This window comes from Oryzias melastigma, linkage group LG3 (assembly GCF_002922805.2).
Source record: "Oryzias melastigma strain HK-1 linkage group LG3, ASM292280v2, whole genome shotgun sequence".
Lineage (NCBI taxonomy): Eukaryota > Metazoa > Chordata > Actinopteri > Beloniformes > Adrianichthyidae > Oryzias > Oryzias melastigma.
Genome location: NC_050514.1, coordinates 18,494,937 through 18,516,727, shown reverse-complemented (window position 1 = coordinate 18,516,727; position 21,791 = coordinate 18,494,937). Strand labels below are relative to the sequence as shown.

Sequence of the window (21,791 nt, the reverse complement as noted above, 5' to 3'; positions counted from 1 at the left end):
ATGTTTGAAAAGGACCTGTGGTTGGGTCTGAGCATTGACTGTATATGATTCTATATATATATATATATATATATATATAGGAGTTATATTATACAATCAGTGGGTTTAATTGAGAAGAACTACACAATAATCTCTACATTTGCCTCTGACTCCCTCTGCTGTCTGCAATCCTGTCTTATTGATTTAAGGCACTTCATGTAGTAATTTCTACTTTTTGCAACGTAAACTCTCAGTAACTGCTGACATTGTGCTTAGATTTTATTACCATCAAAAGAAAATTGCACAAGTTCTTGTGGATCTAATAATAAAATATAGCATTTTTTTAAACGTGCATATTAAGGTAAAAGTAAACTATAATTTGATACATAAATTGACATTTTTTTAGACGCACGGGAAGAGCTTGGCACGCATTTCTTCTTGTTGTGACTGAGTTTTGAATTATTTTAAGAAACTGCAAAGTCTGCCTGGAAAAACAGGAAATTGAGCAAAAGTGGTGACGTCATTTGTGAGCGCCTCTGTTGGCCTTCGAAATGGGCTTGACTCGTTAGCCCTGATTTCGTTTTATCGTCCCCCTGCACGGCAACTTTTTGTCAAGAAACTCCCGTCCGCGATGACATTTGTAGGTAAGCGTCCAGAACGAAACAACGACGAAAATTGTCAGAGTGAAAAGATGCAAGTCGAGAAGGAATCAGTAACAAGATCTAGCTGCTAGCTGTGCAGCTACCTAGCATGCATCTTCGTGCTCGATAATAAATGATACAGATAGACAAATAGCTTTGTGTATTAGTTGCATTTAAATACACTTCATGCATTTCATGCTGTTTTAGCAAGTGTCACTCTTTCATTTATATGTATGTTCCTGAAAATTAAGACTCCAAGTAGCTTGCTAACTTTAGCCACATCAGCTAGAATTTAGCAAACGGTAATCAGCGGCGAGAGGAATACAACTGTGTCAAGATGTTGCACGCTTAGCTGGACTCGCTGTTCTTTTCTTTAGACGTTCCTTACATACAATAATTTCCCAGATGTGTAAATAAACTATTTGAAATGTGTACTAATAAACAAGTAGAATGAGTTTAACCTGATTAACTTGCTTGCTTGACAGGAGGTCAGCAACCCTCTGACCCAAAAGAATTCAAAAGCTGTAAGGCTGTATACAGCAGTAATTATACCCGTTACCCAGAAGCACCTTATGTTGCTTTAAACACAGAAATGTGGTCATTTTATGAGTTCAAAATGAGCCTCAATTATATTTCACTCCTCAACCATGCAAATTGTTTAAGGCATGTTTATTGAGCTGTCATTGAAATGCTAAAAAGTCCCATTCAATTACTTAAGTAGGAGTTGACTCTTGACAGTCTTGTTATCTAGTCAATGACTGAGATATGGATTTTAGAATTTTTTTATGTCCCACAAAGATGATGAACTTGCATAGATCAACCAGTCTAAGGAACAGTAATATCGTGTTTTGATATTTAGGATAATATTTTTGTTTTTGTATTTAGACTTGACTTTTAAATATTAGACTTAAATTTTGGAGTTATTTTTTTCTTTCATGATATTTATGGAATGGAGCAATTGCAATACCAAAACGGCTAATTATGTAGATGAGTTCTTTTGTTACCGAACTTTTAACACTAATGATTATTCGATTAAATCTAGATTTATGGATGGATGGATTGATATCCCTATTGGTTTACATGTCATTTTTCTCTATGTACTTTTGGTGCATGGCGATTTATTTATTTACTTACTTACTTTTGTCCCTTGTAATATGTCTTAAGCATTGACTGTTTATGGAGAACTGGACTGAGCAGGTGTGACATCACCAGTAGAAAATGCCTTACCTCTGGCTCCAACAAAATGAAGCCAATTCAGTTGCCATTTTTCCGTGATATGACAGTGACTGGTCCAAGTCGTTCTGAGTCACGTTTTTAGGGCAGTCACGAGTAAGCTTGTTTGACGTTCTCACCTCTTCCATTAAGAGCGGACTCAGGAAAAGCTGTCAATCAAACGTTTGAGGTGGGGGCCAGTGGGCACCACATGCTTTTACTGATTGGCCAGTTTAGAATTTGAATAACTTGCAATAAAGAAAAAAAAATAATAATAAAAAAATAAGATTAGAAAGAAGATGTTAAGCAAAACATATTGGAACAAGAATAGTTATTCGGACAAATATAATAACTAAGTAAGTTGTTCTACATTCACGTGGTGTTGGAAGATTAGTTTTTTTCTGACGTTAATGTGTGTTTTTAAAGTCGTACAGGCATTTTTCCGATCATTCAAACTCTGGCCTTCTGTCAAATTTTTGGCCCTTAAGTCTAAAAGTTTGCTCACCCCTGTTCTATATCCACGACTGTTTACCCAGTCTGCCACTGACCAAGTGTTGTTTACAAAGTGACGGTCAAGTTTTGTTTCCCGTGTTTAACTGTAGCTTACATTTGTGTTCTTATTTGTCAGGTGAATTGGCAGACAAAGTCAGCCCCCTCTTTGCAGAACTGGTTCCTGTGTGGGCGGACTGGCCTGCAAGTTTCACTTCCTGTGCAGTACAGTAGAGCGACTTGTTTGGTCAGAGGATTACCATGAAACCAGCTCAGGAGCGTAACCAGGAGTGCCTGCCTCCAAAAAAGAGGGACCTCCCTGTCAACAACAGCACTGGAGCAGGGGGGACAGGAGGAGGCACTACAGCCGCTGGGGGGGTTGCTGGAGAAGACGAGGCGCCTTCCAGCCAGAACTCTGCAGCCAACAGTGAAACTCAGGGAGGGACCTCATCTGGAGAGTGGCTGCAAGCACAAGCAGGTTACCATTATAGAGTGGATCATTCAGACAGCATATCAACTGTTCCTGTCGACCATTATAGCATGCTTTACAAAGTGGCTGTCCCATCTGTTACTTACTCCTCCAACAATCTTCACCCAGTGCTTAGCCACATCTCTCAAGCCTATACAGTTCACTCTCCTCTCCTGCAGCATCCAGGCCTCCCCTACCCTCCTCTTGGTTATGCACAGATCCCTCATTCCTCTCTACAGTTTGTTAGTCCCCCTTATGCTGCAGTACCTTACGCTCTACCACCTGGCTTTGTCCCAGGATCCTTGATCTCTCCCTCAGGACCTATTCCTCAGGCCCATTCTGTCTCTCACCTTGTTCCCTACCCATCTATCATACAGGAAGGTGTTGTCTCTCCACCTCCCCAGGCTCAGGTAGCTACTCATACCTTTGCCAAAGCTTCAGGTGGTGTTCCATTGATGCTACCCTCAGAGCAAGCAGCCCAGCAGCACCTTGGTACAGTTGGAGTTTTACCCGCAGGCGAGCTCAGCTCCAGAGGATTGTACCACCCTCAAGGCAGCAGGGGTTCCTCTGGCCTCAGAGATGCCCACAGTTCTGAGTTGGCAAATGAAACGGAGATGAATGGAGGGGATAGAGAACAAGGAGGCAAGGAGGTCGGACAAGACTCTACTCACACTGCCAGAAATGCACATTTACCGCGTGTGACATCCACTTCAGCAACGCAAGAGCACAGCCAAGCGAGAGTACTGCAAACCCGAAGGCTGGACGGCAGGAATTCTCCTGGTCAGCGCAGCACTCCAGACAGTGATCTAGAGGTAAGAGAGATTGATTCATTTGTAAAATAGAGATTATTTCTGTACACTCAACAAAGCATGGTTTAATGTCTGAATATAGAGAACTCTATTATTTTATTTTAAATTATTTGTCACAGATGTTGCCCTTAAATGCATATTTCTATTGTGGTGATGACACATCTGTGATTTAAAGACCCAATCCAATGAAAATCATGTTTTAACATTTTGTGGCATGTTTCTCACAATGAAAGGTATATGTAAAGAAATTTAAAATGAAAACAGCATTTTTTAGTATTTCTTTAATCAAATTATTGTGACTCAGGAGCAAATTAAAAAAAATGCAGATAGGATAAGCTTTTAGGTGTCAAGTAGAAGCTACGCCACAAGCTCACTGCTCTGCTCCATTCTGTTGCATCCGCTTGGAGACTAATTAATCCATGTACACCTTCGTTTTCCTCGTCTGAGCTGGGATCAGGTTTAACCCTTCCGCTCTCTTTGGGGTCCAGATGACTCCAACCACATATTGATGTGTGATTCCTTCCATGACAAATTTGGACAAAGGTGGACAGGCTTTTATGTCTGCCATGGACATTAATGAAACTCAAAAATCAATTATAAAAAAAGTTCAGCGCAAAGTTCAGGGTCCAGATGACCCCACTTTTAATGTAAACAAGCTAAGGAGAGCGGAAGGGTTACAACTGTACAGCTGGATAGCTCCAATATTACTAACCATTTTTGTTTCACTGGTAATGCTAGGTGGGGGGAGTGAGGGGCAGTAAGCTAGCAGTAAAGATTGTAAACTGATAGTTGTCGATAGAGAAGTAGTGGCAGGCTTACTGCGCACCAGTGTACAAGTACTAATGAACTACTGCAGCTATGCAAAAACTAGTCCTATAAAATTACACTGATTTTTTTTTTTTTTTTTGGCTTAAAACCACATAATCATAATTAAAAGACCACTGGAAATGCTTTTACAATAGATCAAAAGATTATTGGAGTAGGACTTTAATTATAATCCGCATATTTTAAGTTTCTTTGACTTCAATGTATAAACTATTATGAACTGCATTTCATATTTTCTTGTATTGTTTCTTAGAGTGCATTCGGACTGGACACATTTGGTCTGCTTAAAGTGAACAAGAGTTCATTTCCCCCGATAATATAGAACAAAGTTTGAGTCTGAATACGCACAAGCAGATGAGTTCCTCAGTCTGAATACGAAGCGGTCCGTGAGCGAAGTAACTGAACCAAAACGACCACCGTTATTAGAGGACAAACGTGGTGCAACAATGCAACAGCAGCTCATTAAAATGTAGTCGGATGATTGTAGGCTCATAAAAACTACTTTTAACATGACACACATATTCTCTCACACTTTTCCTGACAATCTATATGCCATAAACACTTATTAGCGGACGCAAGGTTTAGGACTAGATCCGGAACAAATCAAGCAGACTTGGTCGGAGCAAATGATTTTTCCAGTCTGGAGCCCACTTGTATTGTTGAATAAATGTATTTTACTTTTTTAGTAAATAAAAAAATGTAAAATATGCTTAGCTCATCCTCAATGTTCCTCTCTGTTTCTCAGGTGCAGCAGGTGGTTGGTCGTTTGGCTTCCTCGAGCCAGGGGAACAGTGGATTACGAAAGGAGGTGACATTTGCCCCCTTAAACCTCTGTCAGGGTGGCCAGAGAGCCGTGGATGTCCACAGTGAGAGCACGGCAGGAGTTTCTGCCAGGAACGTGTATTCGGCTCAACCATTAAGCTACAGCGACCATCACAAGCTGAGCGGTCAACAGACGGGACAACCCGCCCATGCAGTCGTGCTCGCCAATGGGCAGCCAGTTCTTATTCCCATTGACTATCAGCAGCAACATCAGCTGCCACAGCAACATTACCCAGGACAGACGAACGACGCTTCAGCAAGCCATGCTACCACCACGTCCTCCCCTAACCCAAGCTTTAAAGCCTCTGATTCTTCAGCCAGAGTGTGCCTCCCTGAGAGAGCAGAGCCCACAGCAGCTCTGCAGCAGCTTCCACAGCAGCCGGTGATCCAGCCTGCAGCAGATGTGTCTCAGGCCTTAGCTGCAAGTCTCCCTCCTGCCCAGGCTCCTAGTAATCCATCACACTTCATGAAGGGGGCAATTATTCAGTTGGCCACTGGGGAGCTGAAGCGTGTGGAGGACCTGCAGACTCAGGATTTTGTGCGCAGCGCTGAGGTGAGCGGGGGTCTCAAGATTGACTCCAGCTTGGTGATGGACATCCGCGCCAGCCAGCAAAGACCAGGTCTTGCATCGCTTCATTTTACGGTCGGGGAACAGCAGAGCAAAGTGACAATCGACGTGCCTCCAGAGCACCCTTTTTTTGTGTTTGGCCAGGGCTGGTCATCGTGCAGCCCCGAGCGCACAGCCCAGCTTTACGGCTTGGTTTGCCATCGTTTGCAAATCGGGGACACGTGTGTGTCTATTAGGCTGCAGCAACAGCTTCAACCCCAGCAGGAGAAGCAACCACAGAAGCATCATTCGCAGCAACAGCAGAACCTCGCAAGGACTTTGAACAAAACCAATGCCACATCAGGACCTAGTCACCAGCTCATGGGGCCTCCTGCCCCTCAGCAGTCACGGCCTCAGTCTCATTTCAGGTTGGATCGCATCAACAGAGACAGGCAGAGGGATGGAGAAAAAGAGTTCGCGGAGGAGGAGGAAGTCATGCATTTGGGTGGGGTCGGACACACAGAATCACCAATCAGAACGAGCAGAATCCCAGCCGAGCATCCCAGGAGTCAGAGCAGTTATCACTTGCACACAGAGGGCTCTGCGTTTGCAGAGGCAGGCATGGGAGCAATACAAACTCCCCATGGCGCCTCTCAGAGACGATGGTCTTCACCCGGCCTCCAAAGATACAGCGCGAAAGGAGACGACGGGCCGCGTCCTCAGATAATCACCTCTGCTCACCCGCGGCCGTCTTTCATCCCCCAAGAGGTCAAACTGTCCATTGAGGGGCGCTCTAATGCAGGGAAGTAGCATCATATTTGGTAGCAACCATAGAAGGGACTGCCACGAGGAAGACGAGAGCTTGACAAGGAGAGAAAGAGGGAAAAAAACAGTGTGAATGTAGCCTCAGAATGTTGGAGATTTTGCACACTTAAAAATACACAAAGACATCTAATCATTATCTTGTGGTGAGAAGTTGTGGTCCAGTTTCAGCCTGCTGCAGTCTTAACGGGGATGTGAAAGCTAAGCATGTAGCTGACATGTTCTCACACACTGCTTTTCTCTTCCTCCGTCCCTCCTTTGTCTCCACTTCCTTGAACTCATACCAGGTAACTATCACTTTCAGAGACACTCACTTTGGTTTTGGCTATTTTAGAGAATTGAGGTAATGACTGTCTATTAAAAAAAAAGGTTGGATTCGATTGAAGCTACCAGCTACAGTGTAAACAAAAAATCAAAGTCAATAATGTTTATCCACAGCGATGTCCAAAATATTGCTTGAATCCAAAGCAGTCGCCCTAAAGAATAGTGGTTGCTGACATTTGGAGACCCTGCTGTTGTTGTCCCCACCTGTCTGTGTGCTTTACATTGTGCTTTTACAACAGGAGTCGGAAACCTGTGCTTTCAACAGCAATACTCTCCCTTCGTTCTTTCTTAGGACGCCGCTCTGCAAAGGCTGGAAAGCTCTCTCAGGCACATGTCCCATTTCATATTTGTCTCACAATCAAATCAAGCTAATCCGTTGCGTCACCACCTTCCTCTTACTTGTTCTGAATGAGAGCCATAATGTTTGTGATTGGAATAATATCCGGTTCTCTTCGATCTAATCTTGTTTTTGAATGACCAACTTCACTTTTTCCTCTCCACCCTCCTCATAGACTGCTTCATACAACACATCATATTGTATGACAGATGCTTTAAGCTTCAATTCTTGTTAAACCAAATGAAAGCAATAGTTCATTTCAAAGTACTGCCCCACCACAGGAATTTTATTGTGTCTGAGGGGTGAATTCTTTATTTTAAGCAAGAGCAACTTTGGTGCATTTGTTGAAATTGAAGGTGTTTTCCAGTCACTGTTGACAGTTTCATTTATAAAGTTCTGAAGGTGGATCTCCATGAGAGACCTGGTTAAATAATACAATTGTAAATGTCTGGTCCTTAACTCCTATATAAGGGGTTGTTGGTCCAGCAGGTTTTAAACTGTCCTGTGTTGCACATCTAGCCCTGCTTGGTTTTACTTTGAATTTAAAATAGGACTCCTAACACCTTTTTTTTTTTTGTAACAAAGGGAATATTTTAAAGTAGTGTTAGAATTATCTGGCAAAAATAATGTTTCTCTAAGTGTTTACACATTAGCCTAAGCGAATGCTGCAGATTCTTCCTGATGCCAGTTTTTTATATTGGGCAAAAAAAAAATCTAAAATAGGATAATTTGAAATGAAGTGCAATTAGACCATGCATAAATCATAAAATTAACATTCCACATGTAGACATTCCCCTCACCAATTAATTTTTTTGCCATCGATCCTCAGGCTTGCCTTTGGCAAACACTTTGATCCCATTGAAAAGTGATGGACGCGGTTGTCATTGCGAGGAGCTTTAAAACATCGGTTCACATTTCTTTTGAACTTTTACTTGAATGCTTACAACTTCCTCTGCGCATGTAAAGAGCCATACGCCACTGTCTTCATTTTTAGCTTCAGCAGTTCGTCAGCAGGCGAATGCACCAATTCCCATATAGGGTGTGAGAGTTTGTCACTGAAAACCTTTCATGTAGTAGTGTTGGTATTTTCTATGCAGTAACCAGAACTGTGCCCTTCATTGTTTCAAGTGTGGCTTTGAAGCGGTGGAGCGGGTTGGCTGATGCAGTTCTTATTTTAGGATTTATGCTTCGAATTGCTCTCTTTTGTAGAAGTTCAACACTCGTTTTATGTTCAGTGAGTTTCTCAAAGTGACAAATGACAGAACTCTGATTTCCTCTTACAGTACTACACAGCAGATGCCAAATCGTCGAAGAAGTGTTATTTAAAGCTGTTTTGGCCTGGTTGCCAGCCACTTAAATGTGTTTTTAGGTCAGGATGCAATTTATTTGTTCATTACCTCCTGTTTATTCTCACACACAGACCATCATCCTTTTATTTTGAAGGGTTTGTGCTGTTTTCCGCAGGAAAGCTTAGTAAATTCTCAAACAAAGATGTCTAATTTCCTTAACTTCACTGATGGTCTGTTGCTCTAAGTGATTGCACTAAATGTCCTTCACAGTGTTTTAAAAAGGAATACTATTGGGGAGTTGAAGACTAAACTATAAGAGCGCACAAAATCGTGGAGCAATCACAGGTTTTGTGTTTCTGTAGATATATGCATTTCTTCTGTTGTACATAGCTTTGACGCTTGTCGATAATGCCTTAAACTTTGCTTTGTACAATTTGTGAGATGGAAATGTTGGAGTAATGTTTCCTGCTAGATTTGTTTTTCCCTTTTCAAGTTGTACAAATCAAAAGAAGTCGAGCTTTGGAGCAGAACTTCAAACATTTCATTATCTGCAGCTTTGTGCTGCTTTAGATTCTGCTCAGTTACATTTTTATTTCACTCAACTTAATTTGTGACTTTCTTCTTAGTGTGCAAGTCCATAAAAAATCAAATAAAGGATGTCAGCGACGTCTTTCCTTCAATGCATTTACAAACATGTACAGATCTTTAAATGTATTGTTGTTGCACAAGATCTGTAAGGAGTTTTTTTCCCTTTTTGCTCCCTAGAATAATGGGTTATTTTATTTTTTCTGTTCCAAAGTCTCTAAAAAGGCAAAAATGCATTCAAACTATAACAAGACCAGCTGCACACGTCAGTTAGCTTTCCACTAGTGGTAGTGTGCTGGCTTTCTGGGGTCTTGTGTCATTGGTTAAACTGCGTTCTGTCAATCCAGTTTTGAACTGCCAGCCAGTGATGAATTCAATCAGGAGAGTTGGATTGGTTTTTAATAACAAGACAAAAAAACAAAAAAAACAATAACAGTATGTGTATTATCAAACGTCGTATTTCGTTTTCCACACACTGCTTTTCATGTAACCATCATAACGACATCATCACTTTGAAAAATGCCTAAATCAGCTAAATATATGCAATTATGTAAATGTAACATTCAATCCTCAAGTATAATCCAGGTGGTATCAACTTTGTATAGTGAGTTTTAATATCGTATGGCCGTACCAATATGTATTGATCTCTATCAGAAGCCTTAGAGTTGTTGACCCAAAGTGCTCCCTTAGAATGCCCCCGCCCTCCACTTTAACAAAGCATTAATATCTCTATTTTGTTGCATTTTTATTTGTACCCTTTTTGAATAAAATAGATTTGTACTGTATATTTGTACCTCTGTGAACTACTTAGGACTTTTTTTGCTGTTTTAATTCTATGTACTTTAAGGACACAAAGATATTGTATTTTTATTGTTACAGCTAACTTGGAGACATTGCATTTATCATGTTTGTCAAGTAAACACAATATAATATATATAAATATATATATACAGATACAAATATGAACAACCTGTGTGCTGTCTTTATTTTTACAGGAAAAATAACTTTAAGATTGCAAGCAGAGTGGATCCTCTCAAAAGTATTGTGCAATATCTTTGTTTTGGTGAGCTTTATGGATATTTACACACGTTTCTTTGGTTAACAAGCTCTGCCATAATGACTCCAATGTTTTCTGTAGGTATTGATCAGAAATGTCCTCACGGATAGATAGGCACACCCAAATATTATTACTACCTCTATTTCTTAGAATAAAGTTCCCATGGTGGAGCATCATATTTTTATTGTGATAATATTGCTTGTATTGCCGGTATTCCTCAAAGTGTTATGTTGCTTCAATGCTAGGAAATACGTAAAATTGGTTTTATAACTTTTTTAAAAAAGTCACGCAAAAACAAAAAGGTCATTACTTCCATTTAAATGTAAACTTCTGTGAAGAAATTGGATTTAATTTATTTTTGAACATGTAAAACATTACAAAAGACTTTAAAAAAATTAATGCAATCAACTTTTATAAAAATTACAAACCGAATTCAATAAATACATGTTTGAAAAGGGGATAGGCAGAAGCAAATGCTTATTTAAGCGGCCTATTTCCTTGTCTTTTTGCAGTAACTTCAATAATTCACAATATATCTAAACAATAAAACACAATAAAAACTTTAAATTTTTCCTTTTTTCCCCCGTAAATCCTATAAATTGTTATCCACAATCACCATTTCACAATCCAAAATTGTCTAAATCATAATCTTTGTTTCTTCTTTGCAGCACAGTGCAATTTACCCTCATGGTGGAGGGCTTTGCATCCCTCTGCCATGTGGGGTTAGCACTTAAAAGAGCTGTTTTGGACCCTCTTTCCCTTCAAATGCCTGTACAAGTGGAGGGGTAGGGGCAGAATTCAGATTCTGCCTTCATATGGGGGGACGAGAAGGGGGCAGAAGACTTTGAAAGGGTGGAATATGACATGTTGTTTTAATTTAATGTTATTTTGCCAATAGTACAAGAGGCTTGAATAAATGTCTTAATATTTTTCAATAATGATGCTGACATTAACTCAAAAATGAGGGAGGCTAGATCTGCCACTAATAAGTGTATATTTTTTTATATAACTGCTTGGTAAATTTACAACTACAAATTAAATATAATATAAAACTTAAAAAGGTTAAGATTGTTCTAGGAAGATGGTGATTTGAAAAAAGATGAGGAAAATAAACATGACTCATAATCGTAAATTTAATTTTGTGCAAATATTACATATCTGCAAAATATAAAATTTTAAAATAAGTTGATAAACATAACTAGAAGAGCTTTAAAATAAACATAATTCATACAAAAAACAATTTAGCTGAATATTCCTACTAATACTCAAAAATGTAACTAATGTTATTTTTTTTAAATCAAAGGAGAAAAGATGAAGAATTGACACCCACATGTTAAAGTTCATGTTTATTTCCACATTCTTTATCAGGATTCATTATGGTCTGTCACCTAACAGTTGAGTAACAATGGATGGCACCTGAAAAGTGCTGTCCAATCAGAATGCACCGATACCCACAGCTAGCAGGACGTTAGCAGTTTACCTCATTGGTTTGGCCTTGTTTAGGTATTTATTGTGTAAACATGGACATCGATCCAAAATCCTGACAATAAAAATTAAGATGCAGTTAAAAAAACACCGAATAAACAGTAACAAAAAAGGCAGGCAATAAAATTTAAGTAGAACACAAGTTAAAATTGATCCATTCTACTACAAGCGCAGTTTATAACATGCAGTTTACTGAAGACGAGAGCAATGCTCTTAAGACCACCATCACTTCAGACTCCACAGCTCTGCCTCTTCTAGAAGTTTGCTGTGGGACAAAGGGGATCAAACCAGTTTTAAAGAGCGACCTCTGGGAAAACCTGATGCTTCTAGTTTAAGAAAAAAAGGAACAACAGAAACATTTGTTCAGAATGATGATCTGACCTTTTTAGAGAGTCATAGATGAAATGGCAGAGAGACCGTGTTGATTTGATTTGATGTAATGAATGAATGAAAACCAAAAGCCTAATGCTGATAAATGCATGTCGTAGAACAGTGTGTTGTATTAAGGCTCTTAGCCTTCTCACTGAGTTAAGTTCACTGAGAAGTTGGTCTTCTCATTTTTGAGTCTGTTTAAGCCACATTAAAAATTAAAAAAAAAAGAAAATGCATAATTCTGCATAGTTTGTGTGAAAAGGGAAATGATTTCCTGTTGCATAGACATTTGATGCACTCCTAGAGCAAACTCGTAACAAAGTTGCTCCTCTGTTAATGAAAGATAACTAAATATAGTTGCTAAAATTTCAAAAGTAATCATTTTTTTAAGGAACAAATTGATATTAACCAACAAAAAAATCAAAAACAGAATTTTCTAAATTATTACTGACAATTTTATCCAAAATTAATATTTCGATCTACCAAGTTTAACTTTAAAAATCAGTTTTGTTTCTATTCATTCTGCATGAATGCTGGAGAGGTTAAACCGTTCTGCAGATTCTTTCAGCAGATCTCAAAAATGACCAAAATTCACAGATCAAGACACTGACTTAAACATACGGAGACTGGCTGATCTAGGAGTGACTCAAACAGAAAACTGATCCAAAACTGTTCACTAAAACAAGTAAGAAAAAATGGAACGAAAACCAAAGTTCTACCTGTAAAATATTCAAAACCATTTTGCAAAATAATTTTCAAATTGCATTAACACACTGGAATGAGGTTAATGAACAGACAAATATATAGAGTCAGTCACATGGTGATAAGAGATTCTCCCCACATATAAAATTGCTTAAAACTTAAGTGGTTATCCATTTTGAAAATACTGCAGCTTACTAAGCATCAGAATGCTACAGAAATTGCACAAAGCAGAGGTCGTTATTCAAGTGGGATTCTTTTTGCAACGCTAAAAACACCCACATTTATGTTTGCTCATGAGCATAAAAACAAATGCATCAGCATAATTCAAGTAATGTATCCAACTATGAGGTCAACAGGTAACATTTAAGGGTCTTTTTCTTTCTAACTACTTAACATTTGAGCACTTATGCCTTAATGTGATGAGCCCAGAATATTTAAGAGGTAACACATGTATAGTACAGTACAAAAACAGCAGCACAGATTGAGTTTATATGATCCGAAGTAGGACTTCGTAACAGGAAAATATTTGATATCTGGAGTTTAAAAAAAATATTCAGCACAGAGTTTAACTGATGTGTAAGTTGAACTAAGGAAATGAAGGAATTTATGCTTGTATGTTCAACTGGACAAACATTCATATGCTCCCAAACAACGACATTATAAAAAGCACACTGAACTCATGTGATTCTGAATGAGTTGTTCCCATGAATGCATGTGTCCTATTCAAGTGCCGGAATGATGAGTACAAACTCTAGACGAGCAAGCCTGCCTGCTCTGTCGTCCTGGGCAGTCCTGACAGAGCTCTGGAAGCTTGGAGTTGCAGTGAGCCACCGGCCGGAGCGCAGCCTCGGCACCAGCTGAGGTAGTAGATCGGTAATGAACGGTCCACGGTAGCAGCTTGAGGGAGCGAGGTATAGCTACCAGTGCGTCAGGGTTACTGGGTTGGCGAGGTGGACCAAAAAAGGAGAGGCTTTAAAACCCCAACTCCTACGCTCATGGTCCATGTGCAAAAGATTTTTTTTTTCCCTCCAAGGAAGTATTACTGCTCCCGGTAGAGTGAACTGGAAAATCTGCGATTCCACTGACAAAGATAAATCTCTTTACAACATGCTCTTATAACACTGTCCATTAAACAAAGAACATTCTTAACCCTGATTCCAAGGTTTCATATATACTGTAATAAATTAGAAATTTACGTTTTTGTTTTTTTAAATCTTCAGTCTGTATGAAGCTGAGTCACGCAGAAGAAGCTGCATGGAATCTTGGCGAAGAATTGTCTTATGTAACCATGGCGACCGGATGGCACAATGTACGAAACTTAGTTACAGACCAGCTGTTCCCTCCCTTCCTGTGGCCTGGTCCAATAAGGGCAGTTTCATGAAGAGCCCGTTATCCATAGAGGGGACAGGCATAGGGCAGGGGAACTGAAAAAGGCTCATGTCAGCTGTGAGTGCAGCCATCGCGGCCGGATCGTGCTCTATCTGCGTCCTCAGAGCGGGGTCTATCTTCTCCAGCCGCCGCTTGATCCTCTTTGCCTCCCTCTCACGGATCAGCCTGGCCTGCCTCTTCTCAGGAGTCTCGTTGGCTCTCTTGAGGCGCATGGCCTCCCTGTCTCTCTGCAGCCTGCGGGCCCTTTGCTCCTCCGTCTCCTGCATCCTCTGCATGCGCTTGGCCTCGCGGTCGCGAAGCCTCCTGATTTCGCGCTCCTCTTCCGTCTCGCACGCTCGCTTGTTCTTCTTTGCTGTGCGCTCACGCTCCAAGCGCTGCAGCCGGGCCTCCAAAGGCTCGTTCTTCCGACGCAGAGCCCATTTCCGCAACGGTGACTGGGATTCCATCAGCTGCTGGTAGGCCACGCAGTTGTTGCACACGAGCAGAACTCCTGCAGGATACACCGGCATTGGACTCAGAATGTCAGGAATGGGGGGAAGTCCAGAGGAAGAGGAGCTGAGAGCATCAGGGATGGACGCCAGAGACGGCCCTTCGGAGAGCAGATTGTCAGGCAGTGAAGGAAAGGAGGAGCCTTGGTCAGACCCTGTGCACGGTCCTGGGCCTGAGCAGGGCCCACATGTCGGACCTGAGCTGTGACACGGTCTGGGGCCTTGACACTGGCTGGTCATGTGACCCGAGCCCTGCTGGCATGCACGAGGGGCGTGGCATGAGCTGGGATTCAGCTCAGGAGCGTGACATGAACCCGAACCCTGACACAAACTGGAACTTGGGCCCTGTTCCTGGCAGGGATGCGACCCAGAACCCGGGCTGCTCATGGGGCTGCTGGAGAGGGACTGGGACATGGAGCAGGAATCTCTTACACTGTTGGCATCCATCCTGCAGGAGTCAAGAACATCCTTAAGCTTTTCCCTGGAAAAAAAAAGATCAAAATGAGACAAAGTGAAGACCTGTATGGTTTTTCTACAGGTTTTTTTTTTTTTGTTTTGTGCAAATTTTATGCGTTTCACTTATCTAACCTTATTGAAACATACCTTTTTTACTTTTTTACAGCATAATTTTACAATACGTTCATTTGAAATTACAACATATGGTTTTAAAGTTTCAATGAGGAGATAGAATGTTACTTCATAACCTGCTGATCAGCAAAAATGTGCTGACCCAACCTAAGTCCAGTTTAACAGTTTAGAAAATACATTTTGTATTTGTGCATCTTTCCTCACACACATCTTTTCTGTGGATTTGGTCTGTTTCTAGAATCTCGCTGGCAGCTACTATAAATTACTTTCTCCTCTTTGCTTTTCAAGGCTTTTTACTTTTCATCATGTGTGCTATTTCAAGCAATTTTGGTAGCATTTGTAAAAAGCTAATGGTAGTTGCATGTTGCCAGGCAAACGTGTTGCATGAAAAGAAACCTGCATGTTGCCTGGCAACATGCAGGTTTCTTTTCATTAAATCTGTCATTGCAGGACTAATTTTATGCGTCCCTCATGCTCCGCAGTCTGCTTCATGTCACACATTTCAGAACAACTGCTGCCTGGACAAAAGCTTTTTGGGATTTTTTTTAATTATTGATGCATACATAAAAAGGACAGAGGTATTTGAAGAGCTTTTTCTTTTAAAACAAAAAGTCTGATGGGCATGCAAGGCCAGAGAGCGCAGCAGCAGAGATGAGCAGAACCTGTTTAAGTTGTTGGTGTCTGTGAAACGTGCGCCGCAGACAGCGCAGTTGGAGAGGCGGTCCTCCGAGTGGATGAGAAGATGCCGTCCAAGCGAGCCAGGAGAGCTGAGGGCTCGCCCACATACTGGGCACACATAGCTCTTGCTGTTGCTCATCATGGATGTGTGCTGATGGAAAAAGGATTCAAGCAGGGAAATCAAGAAGCGTCACATACCAAAAATGTTTTTGCTAATTTTTTTAGTTATTTACAAATAAAATTAAAGACTTCAAACAAAAAGTTTATAGATTAGCATTGAGGCTTCATTGCAGCAGTTCTCACCTGGTAGACATGTGAGATGAGCCTGTCAGGGCTGCTGAAATCCAGCGAGCAAAGAGGGCAAATGAAACTGTTGATGTAATCTCCCCCTTCTTCACTCTCCTAAGAACAGAAAAAGACAAGTTGATGATGCAAACATGACCTTTTTCCACAGAATCACAAACATTTTGAATCGAAAATATCTCAATTTGAAGAAATTTAGTTGGTTACATTCAAGAGTTTTGCTAACCATCAACATTTGAGCTAACTGCATTTCAGTCTGAAGCGTAGAGTGAAATAAAGAAAACTCGCAGAAGCCCAAGAGACTCATTAGCGGTTGGAGAACGCTGTGCACTGTCACAGATGTTACTCGTACACAGCAACAAAACAGAAAGTACAAGTGTAAAGCTTTTTGACTGATGCAAAATCTGTCTTTATTACAACGCTTTCTGCTCTGATGATGACAAACGGTAGTGAAATGTCGTTGCTTCCAGTGTGACAGATGTTTTTAGTGTTAAGTGAATCACAGCCATCCACAGATCTCACATCAGTCAGGATGTGGACATTGTTTCCTGAACAGAGTGTCCTGCACAGGGAGAAGCCATCTCTACTCCAGTAACCTACTTCTTTGACTCCCGCCCCTTGGAGGTGGCACTGCGATCTCTTGGTGGTCATGTGGTCGTCGGCAGAGGTGTTGGAGGAAGAGTCTTCGCCCTGGTTGTCAGGGTCACTATCGCTTTCTTCTATGGAAGCAAACACAGCCCTATCAATACAGACAGACAACAGAACACAGAGCAGGGCTTATTCTCACCAACACCCGTCAATCCGAGGATGTTCCTACAGAGCCCATCATGCCCCCCACCTCCCACTCGCTCTCTCTGGTACCTGTGAGGCTATCCCGTCCTTGGACTCCATGGGAATTGTGACTGAGGCATTCGCCATCATCTGTGAAATCCTCCCTCCCGTTCATGTTCGCTGCGTTCTGAAGTCCCGTCAAGCCTGAAGTGTGGAACGGCCCTGCAGACAGAGGACAGCATACGCGCTTGCAGTGAGCCCGGTGGGCTGTTGTGATTGAAGAAAGGAGGGGTGCCGTCAGCTTTAAAGCTCTCAAACAGTAAGAGAGATGGAAAACCAACATTAGAAAAAAACAGTCACCCGATTTCATTATTTAGAAGACAATTTAATGCGACATCTGGAATCCAAACAGATGAACAAAGAGGCGTGAATGTGACAGCGTTCCACCTGGCAGGATTCCCCCATGAAAAACTCATTTTACAAGTGGCATGCTTCTAAAAATAACTGCATCTCAATTATTGAGAACAGGGTTAAACTTGACAAAGAACGGCTGTTTCATTACAGAAGCGGACACAGTAAACAGGTTTCCAAACCATAACAGGGTCTGAAAGTTTTTTTTTTTTTTTGGTTAAAAAAAAAAAAATATATATATATATATATATCACATTTTTTCTTTTATGTGTGTTTGTGTGTCTTAAAGTCCCTTTGCAAATGAGGTAACTAAATAATTATTATTTCAACCTATTATCATTAAGCTATGAATATCCTTCCAAAACTAAAAAAAATGCTATATTTTGTGGTTTTAAAGTAAAAATTAAAGACTGGGATAAGTAAGAAATCTAAAATGAAATAAAACACAACGACTGTGACAATACAATCATTAAAACCTCACTCCAGTCATCTTTTGATCCACTTTCAAAGCATTTTCAGTGGTGCCAAAATCAAAAACATGTTGTTTTCTAGGACATAGTTTCTGCAGAGTGGCAGAAACTACTCACTAGCTAACAGCCCCCCACCCCCCCATTTTAACATTAGGGATGTAACAAAAATTCCGATCAATATCAGAGCTATCCAGCCGTGCCGTTTTGATTCAAATGTCAGCTCAGATGAGTAAAACACATAGTACATGGATCTATTTGTCTGATAGTGGTAAATCAGAATGGAGCAGAGCTTGTGGCTTGTTGATTGTAGAACTTAGGTCACAATTTTTTTCCAACTGCATTTTTTTCATCTGTTCCTGCCTCACAATGATAAAACAATATTCTGAAATGCAATATTAAGTTTAGTTTTCTTTATATTTGTCCTCCATCATGAGAAAAATGCCACAAGAACATGTTAAAACACCAAAAACACAATTTTTATTGAGTGGGTCTTTAGAACAGATAGTTTATGGCTATTTTAGCAGCAAAAATTATTGATTATGTTGAGTTAATTTTTCAATATGGTCTCTTTGGAGCCAGTTCCAATTAGAAAATACAGTCTGAGCTTAAAAAAAACATACACCAATATTTTTTTCAGTAGTAAATGTTCAAATTGTTCTAATAATTTTAGCCATGAAAGTGTTTAGCTGAAGGTTTTGACACAATATATATAAAGATTTGATCCACTAAAAAGACACTTATCTACAGGGTAGAATGCATTTCAATAGACGAATTTCTATAAAGATGCATGTGAAGCAAGAGCGGCCGGCCTGCTGACATACATGCATGAGCACCACCTTAATTTGCATCCCAACCCCCACCGTTTCACACGCAGATACATGCTAGCTGTTCAAACAGTCATGCTGCAGTCCTGTGGGAGAAGCAGCCTCTTTTCCTCCAGCTAACTGCCTTGATACCCGGTGTGTTTCTTTCAGTCTCTTTCAACACCACCCACACACTGAACAGCCTGGCTCGCCCTCTGTCTTCCGTGCAGCTCTGACTTCTTCCAGATCTATACCATCAGCTCTGAGGGGGAGGATATTGCTTCATGCGATGACAGCCCGCGTGCGGTTTATTTCTCTCCCTCCGTACGGCCACTTTCTGCTTTACTTCTGTAATAATCTTCTTTTTTTAAATGAAGGATGTGGTCTAATGCTTCACTCTTATGGTTACACTTGACCCAGCAACCTGCGTTTGACTCCGGGTGGTTCCTTTTTAAAGTCAAAAAGCGAGTTTTCGATCCCGACTAAAGTTTCCCGACACTGTGATCAGTAAATATAGATTTCACCACAATCCGGAGGTATTTGCACCCATGTGTACACACACACACAAATATTTGCTCTCCAGCTCCATGTCTGTGGAAAACACAGGCATATTGCTCATGTTTGTGATATTGTCATTCATCCTTGTGAGAAACTGGCACGGGAGAGCGGTTTGGGTACTTTCTAACAGAAGTCCAAGCTTTTATTAGCCACGGCTGAGAAGACCCGGGTATTGAACCATCATCTATTACACCAAGCTGGCTTCTCGGCGCGCAGCCAATGATTGATGTGTGAGAAACACCATCTCCCCCACTGCCAGTCCTCTGTCTGTACATCTGTCTCTCCTTGCGTGCCGCCTCCCCCTCCTTCCCCCAGTCTCTGCCACTGTGATGTTATCTCTGAGTCTGTGTGTCTGTAGGCAGGAGGTGACGCAGTGTCTGACTGAATCCAGACAAAGAGGCAAACTCATCAGCCAACAGCAGAGAAAGAGGGGAGTTGGTGGTGGAGGGGTAGCGTGCAAAACAAATGGACAAAGGACAGAATGCCAAAACTACGCTCAAACGCCGAGCAACGGGGGTCCGGCACAATTCAAAGGCCCCACCTTCCCCTGACTAGCCATCGCTCACACAACGCCGTCTGAGTCTGCGGGAAGTGTGGTGGTGGCCTTGTTTTCCGTCCGCACACCGGCAGGAGGACAAAGATAGTGGGCCACACACAGGATCCGCTCCAAACAGGAGACTTTAGCTTAAAAATAAACACAAAAAGTTCAACCAATTGCAAATGTGTATTTGGATTTCATTTAGGAAAAGATATATTCATTCATTCATTGTTTTTAAATAATAGAGGTGGATAACATTTTTAGATTACAACTTACAAAAATGTTAATGATGCAAATAAGACAAATCAATTAATTTTAGTGCAGAATATTCATCACAAATAAGTATTTTCTCCTCAGGACTTACTAAGATGAAGTTTTTCTATAGTTCCCAGTGCTGTGTGTGCATTTGTGTGTTTGTCACCCTGCCGCTCTGTCTGCCAGACTTCTCATCTGTCTGTCTGGTCTGTCCTGAGTGACCCTCTCAAGAAGCCTTTTTGCAACTTTCTGCACTCTAACAGTGGAAGAACTTACCAGAACTTCCCCGCTCTGTGCTGTCAAAACTTTTCATTTGGCCTCTGTAAGGAGTAGTCTCTGGCAGAGCCAGACAGAACAAATGAGCTCATTAGCTCTTACGGGATTACGGTGGCCTTAAGTGTTAGTTTGTTTAAACTACTGAAAAAAACATCTATGTTTAGAAAAGAGGGCTGTGCCACGTATTGCTTCAGTAGATTGAACATGACAATCCCCTTCATTGGACGACAAATGTTTTGGATGAGCTGTCATCTTGTTTCACACAGAGAGCCAGGCAGGAGTCCAGCAGCTAAACCACAACATGGGACAATAACACATAAACACCACAATCCTCTCTTCAAATGTGGATTGCCACTTTAAAATAGCACTTTGGATAAACATAATATGATGCCAATAAATCATGAACTAACAGCGTGCGCTCCGCACAGTGGTTACGACAGCGTTGAAAAGGAAAAAGTGTTTCAGGGAACATGCAGGCTGCATTGAAACTGTGTTTGACAGCAAAATAAAAGCATGAATATGCTCAAATAAACCTGATCTAACAACAGGGTATGTTACAGCAGATGTGATCATATTGTGTCTTCATAGCCACTTTCAGAGCTACTATATTTGTATGGAAATAAAATCTATTTTAAAGCAAACCGTCTTCCAAATCACACCGTTAAAATAGCAGCTATCTTTAGATATTTAAGTTAGAGAGAGGTTCATCAAACATCTGGAGAGACGTAAACTTAATTTGACCTGGCAGTGTTGTAAAAGAGCAGATCAATGTGATGATTGGGCATACCTCCAGCTATGCTGCTCAGAGAAATAAATATTTCTATGAACTGAAGGTGCTGTCACCTTTTTTGTGGCTTAGCTACTTGCAAAAGGGTTAATTTCAAACAATGTAAACACAACAATGGGTAAGACATATGACAGACCTATTAAATTGCAGAACTGCAGAAAAGATCAGGATAAATAAATAAGGAAGAAAAATAATGTGGGATACCTACAGTCAACTTTGAAAGGGTTGTTCTGTTTTCGTCTGGACATAGTATTGCCCGCTCCCGGGTCATTGAAAAAAATATGCAGTCTCCAAATGATGCTCTTACTTTGAAACTGGTCCGAATGTAATGGTTCCCAGCATGATAAAAAATGTTTTACACTAAAGACCTAGATACGTAAAAAAGACTTTAAATTATATTTTTTATGAAATAGTGTCAGCTTCCAGTCGAAGCGGCAGGTTTAAAACGATGTCCATGCCAGGATACAGACGCCGAGAAGTCCCGAGCAGCTCCGATCCCGAGCCGCTGGCAGGAGTCCACTCACTGCAGCGACTCACGAGCTCAGCTGATCTCTACGCAAAACAAATGAAGCCACGCCGAAAGGCATTGTGGGATTGGACGAGTCTGTCTGAAGGTGCGTTTATGGGGCGTCTGAGAAACAAGCTATGGTAACTACGATACAGAATTAAATACCTCTACAACCACAGCCACTAACACTCTTACCTCCGAA

General features: G+C 41.0%; 2 protein-coding genes across 5 annotated transcripts in view; one reads left to right on the top strand and one right to left on the bottom strand.

Moving 5' to 3' along the window:
- The first annotated feature begins 420 nt into the window (after positions 1-420).
- Positions 421-10,116, top strand: atxn1l (ataxin 1-like). Its single transcript, XM_024295745.2, has 3 exons — positions 421-623; positions 2,461-3,602; positions 5,170-10,116. The coding sequence occupies exons 2-3, from the start codon at positions 2,583-2,585 to the stop codon at positions 6,601-6,603; spliced, it is 2,454 nt and encodes an 817-aa protein (XP_024151513.1). The 5' UTR covers positions 421-623; positions 2,461-2,582; the 3' UTR covers positions 6,604-10,116.
- Positions 10,117-11,538: 1,422 nt separating this feature from the next.
- The window catches only part of LOC112160481 (zinc finger protein 821), an 11,837-nt gene continuing 1,584 nt past the window's right edge, over positions 11,539-21,791 (bottom strand). Inside the window, exons 1-6 of one of the 4 annotated variants that reach the window (XM_024295036.2) lie at positions 21,290-21,785; positions 17,074-17,205; positions 16,813-16,931; positions 16,213-16,311; positions 15,894-16,060; positions 11,539-15,124 (exon numbers count right to left, since the gene is read on the bottom strand). In XM_024295036.2, coding sequence (XP_024150804.1) covers positions 14,089-15,124; positions 15,894-16,060; positions 16,213-16,311; positions 16,813-16,931; positions 17,074-17,205; positions 21,290-21,329 — 1,593 coding nt within the window. In that variant the 5' untranslated portion in view covers positions 21,330-21,785 and the 3' untranslated portion in view covers positions 11,539-14,088. Of the gene's footprint in view, positions 15,125-15,893; positions 16,061-16,212; positions 16,312-16,812; positions 16,952-17,073; positions 17,207-21,289; positions 21,786-21,791 lie in introns of those variants that run through there. The other 3 variants (XM_024295037.2, XM_024295038.2, XM_024295039.2) reach the window with 3 other exon arrangements.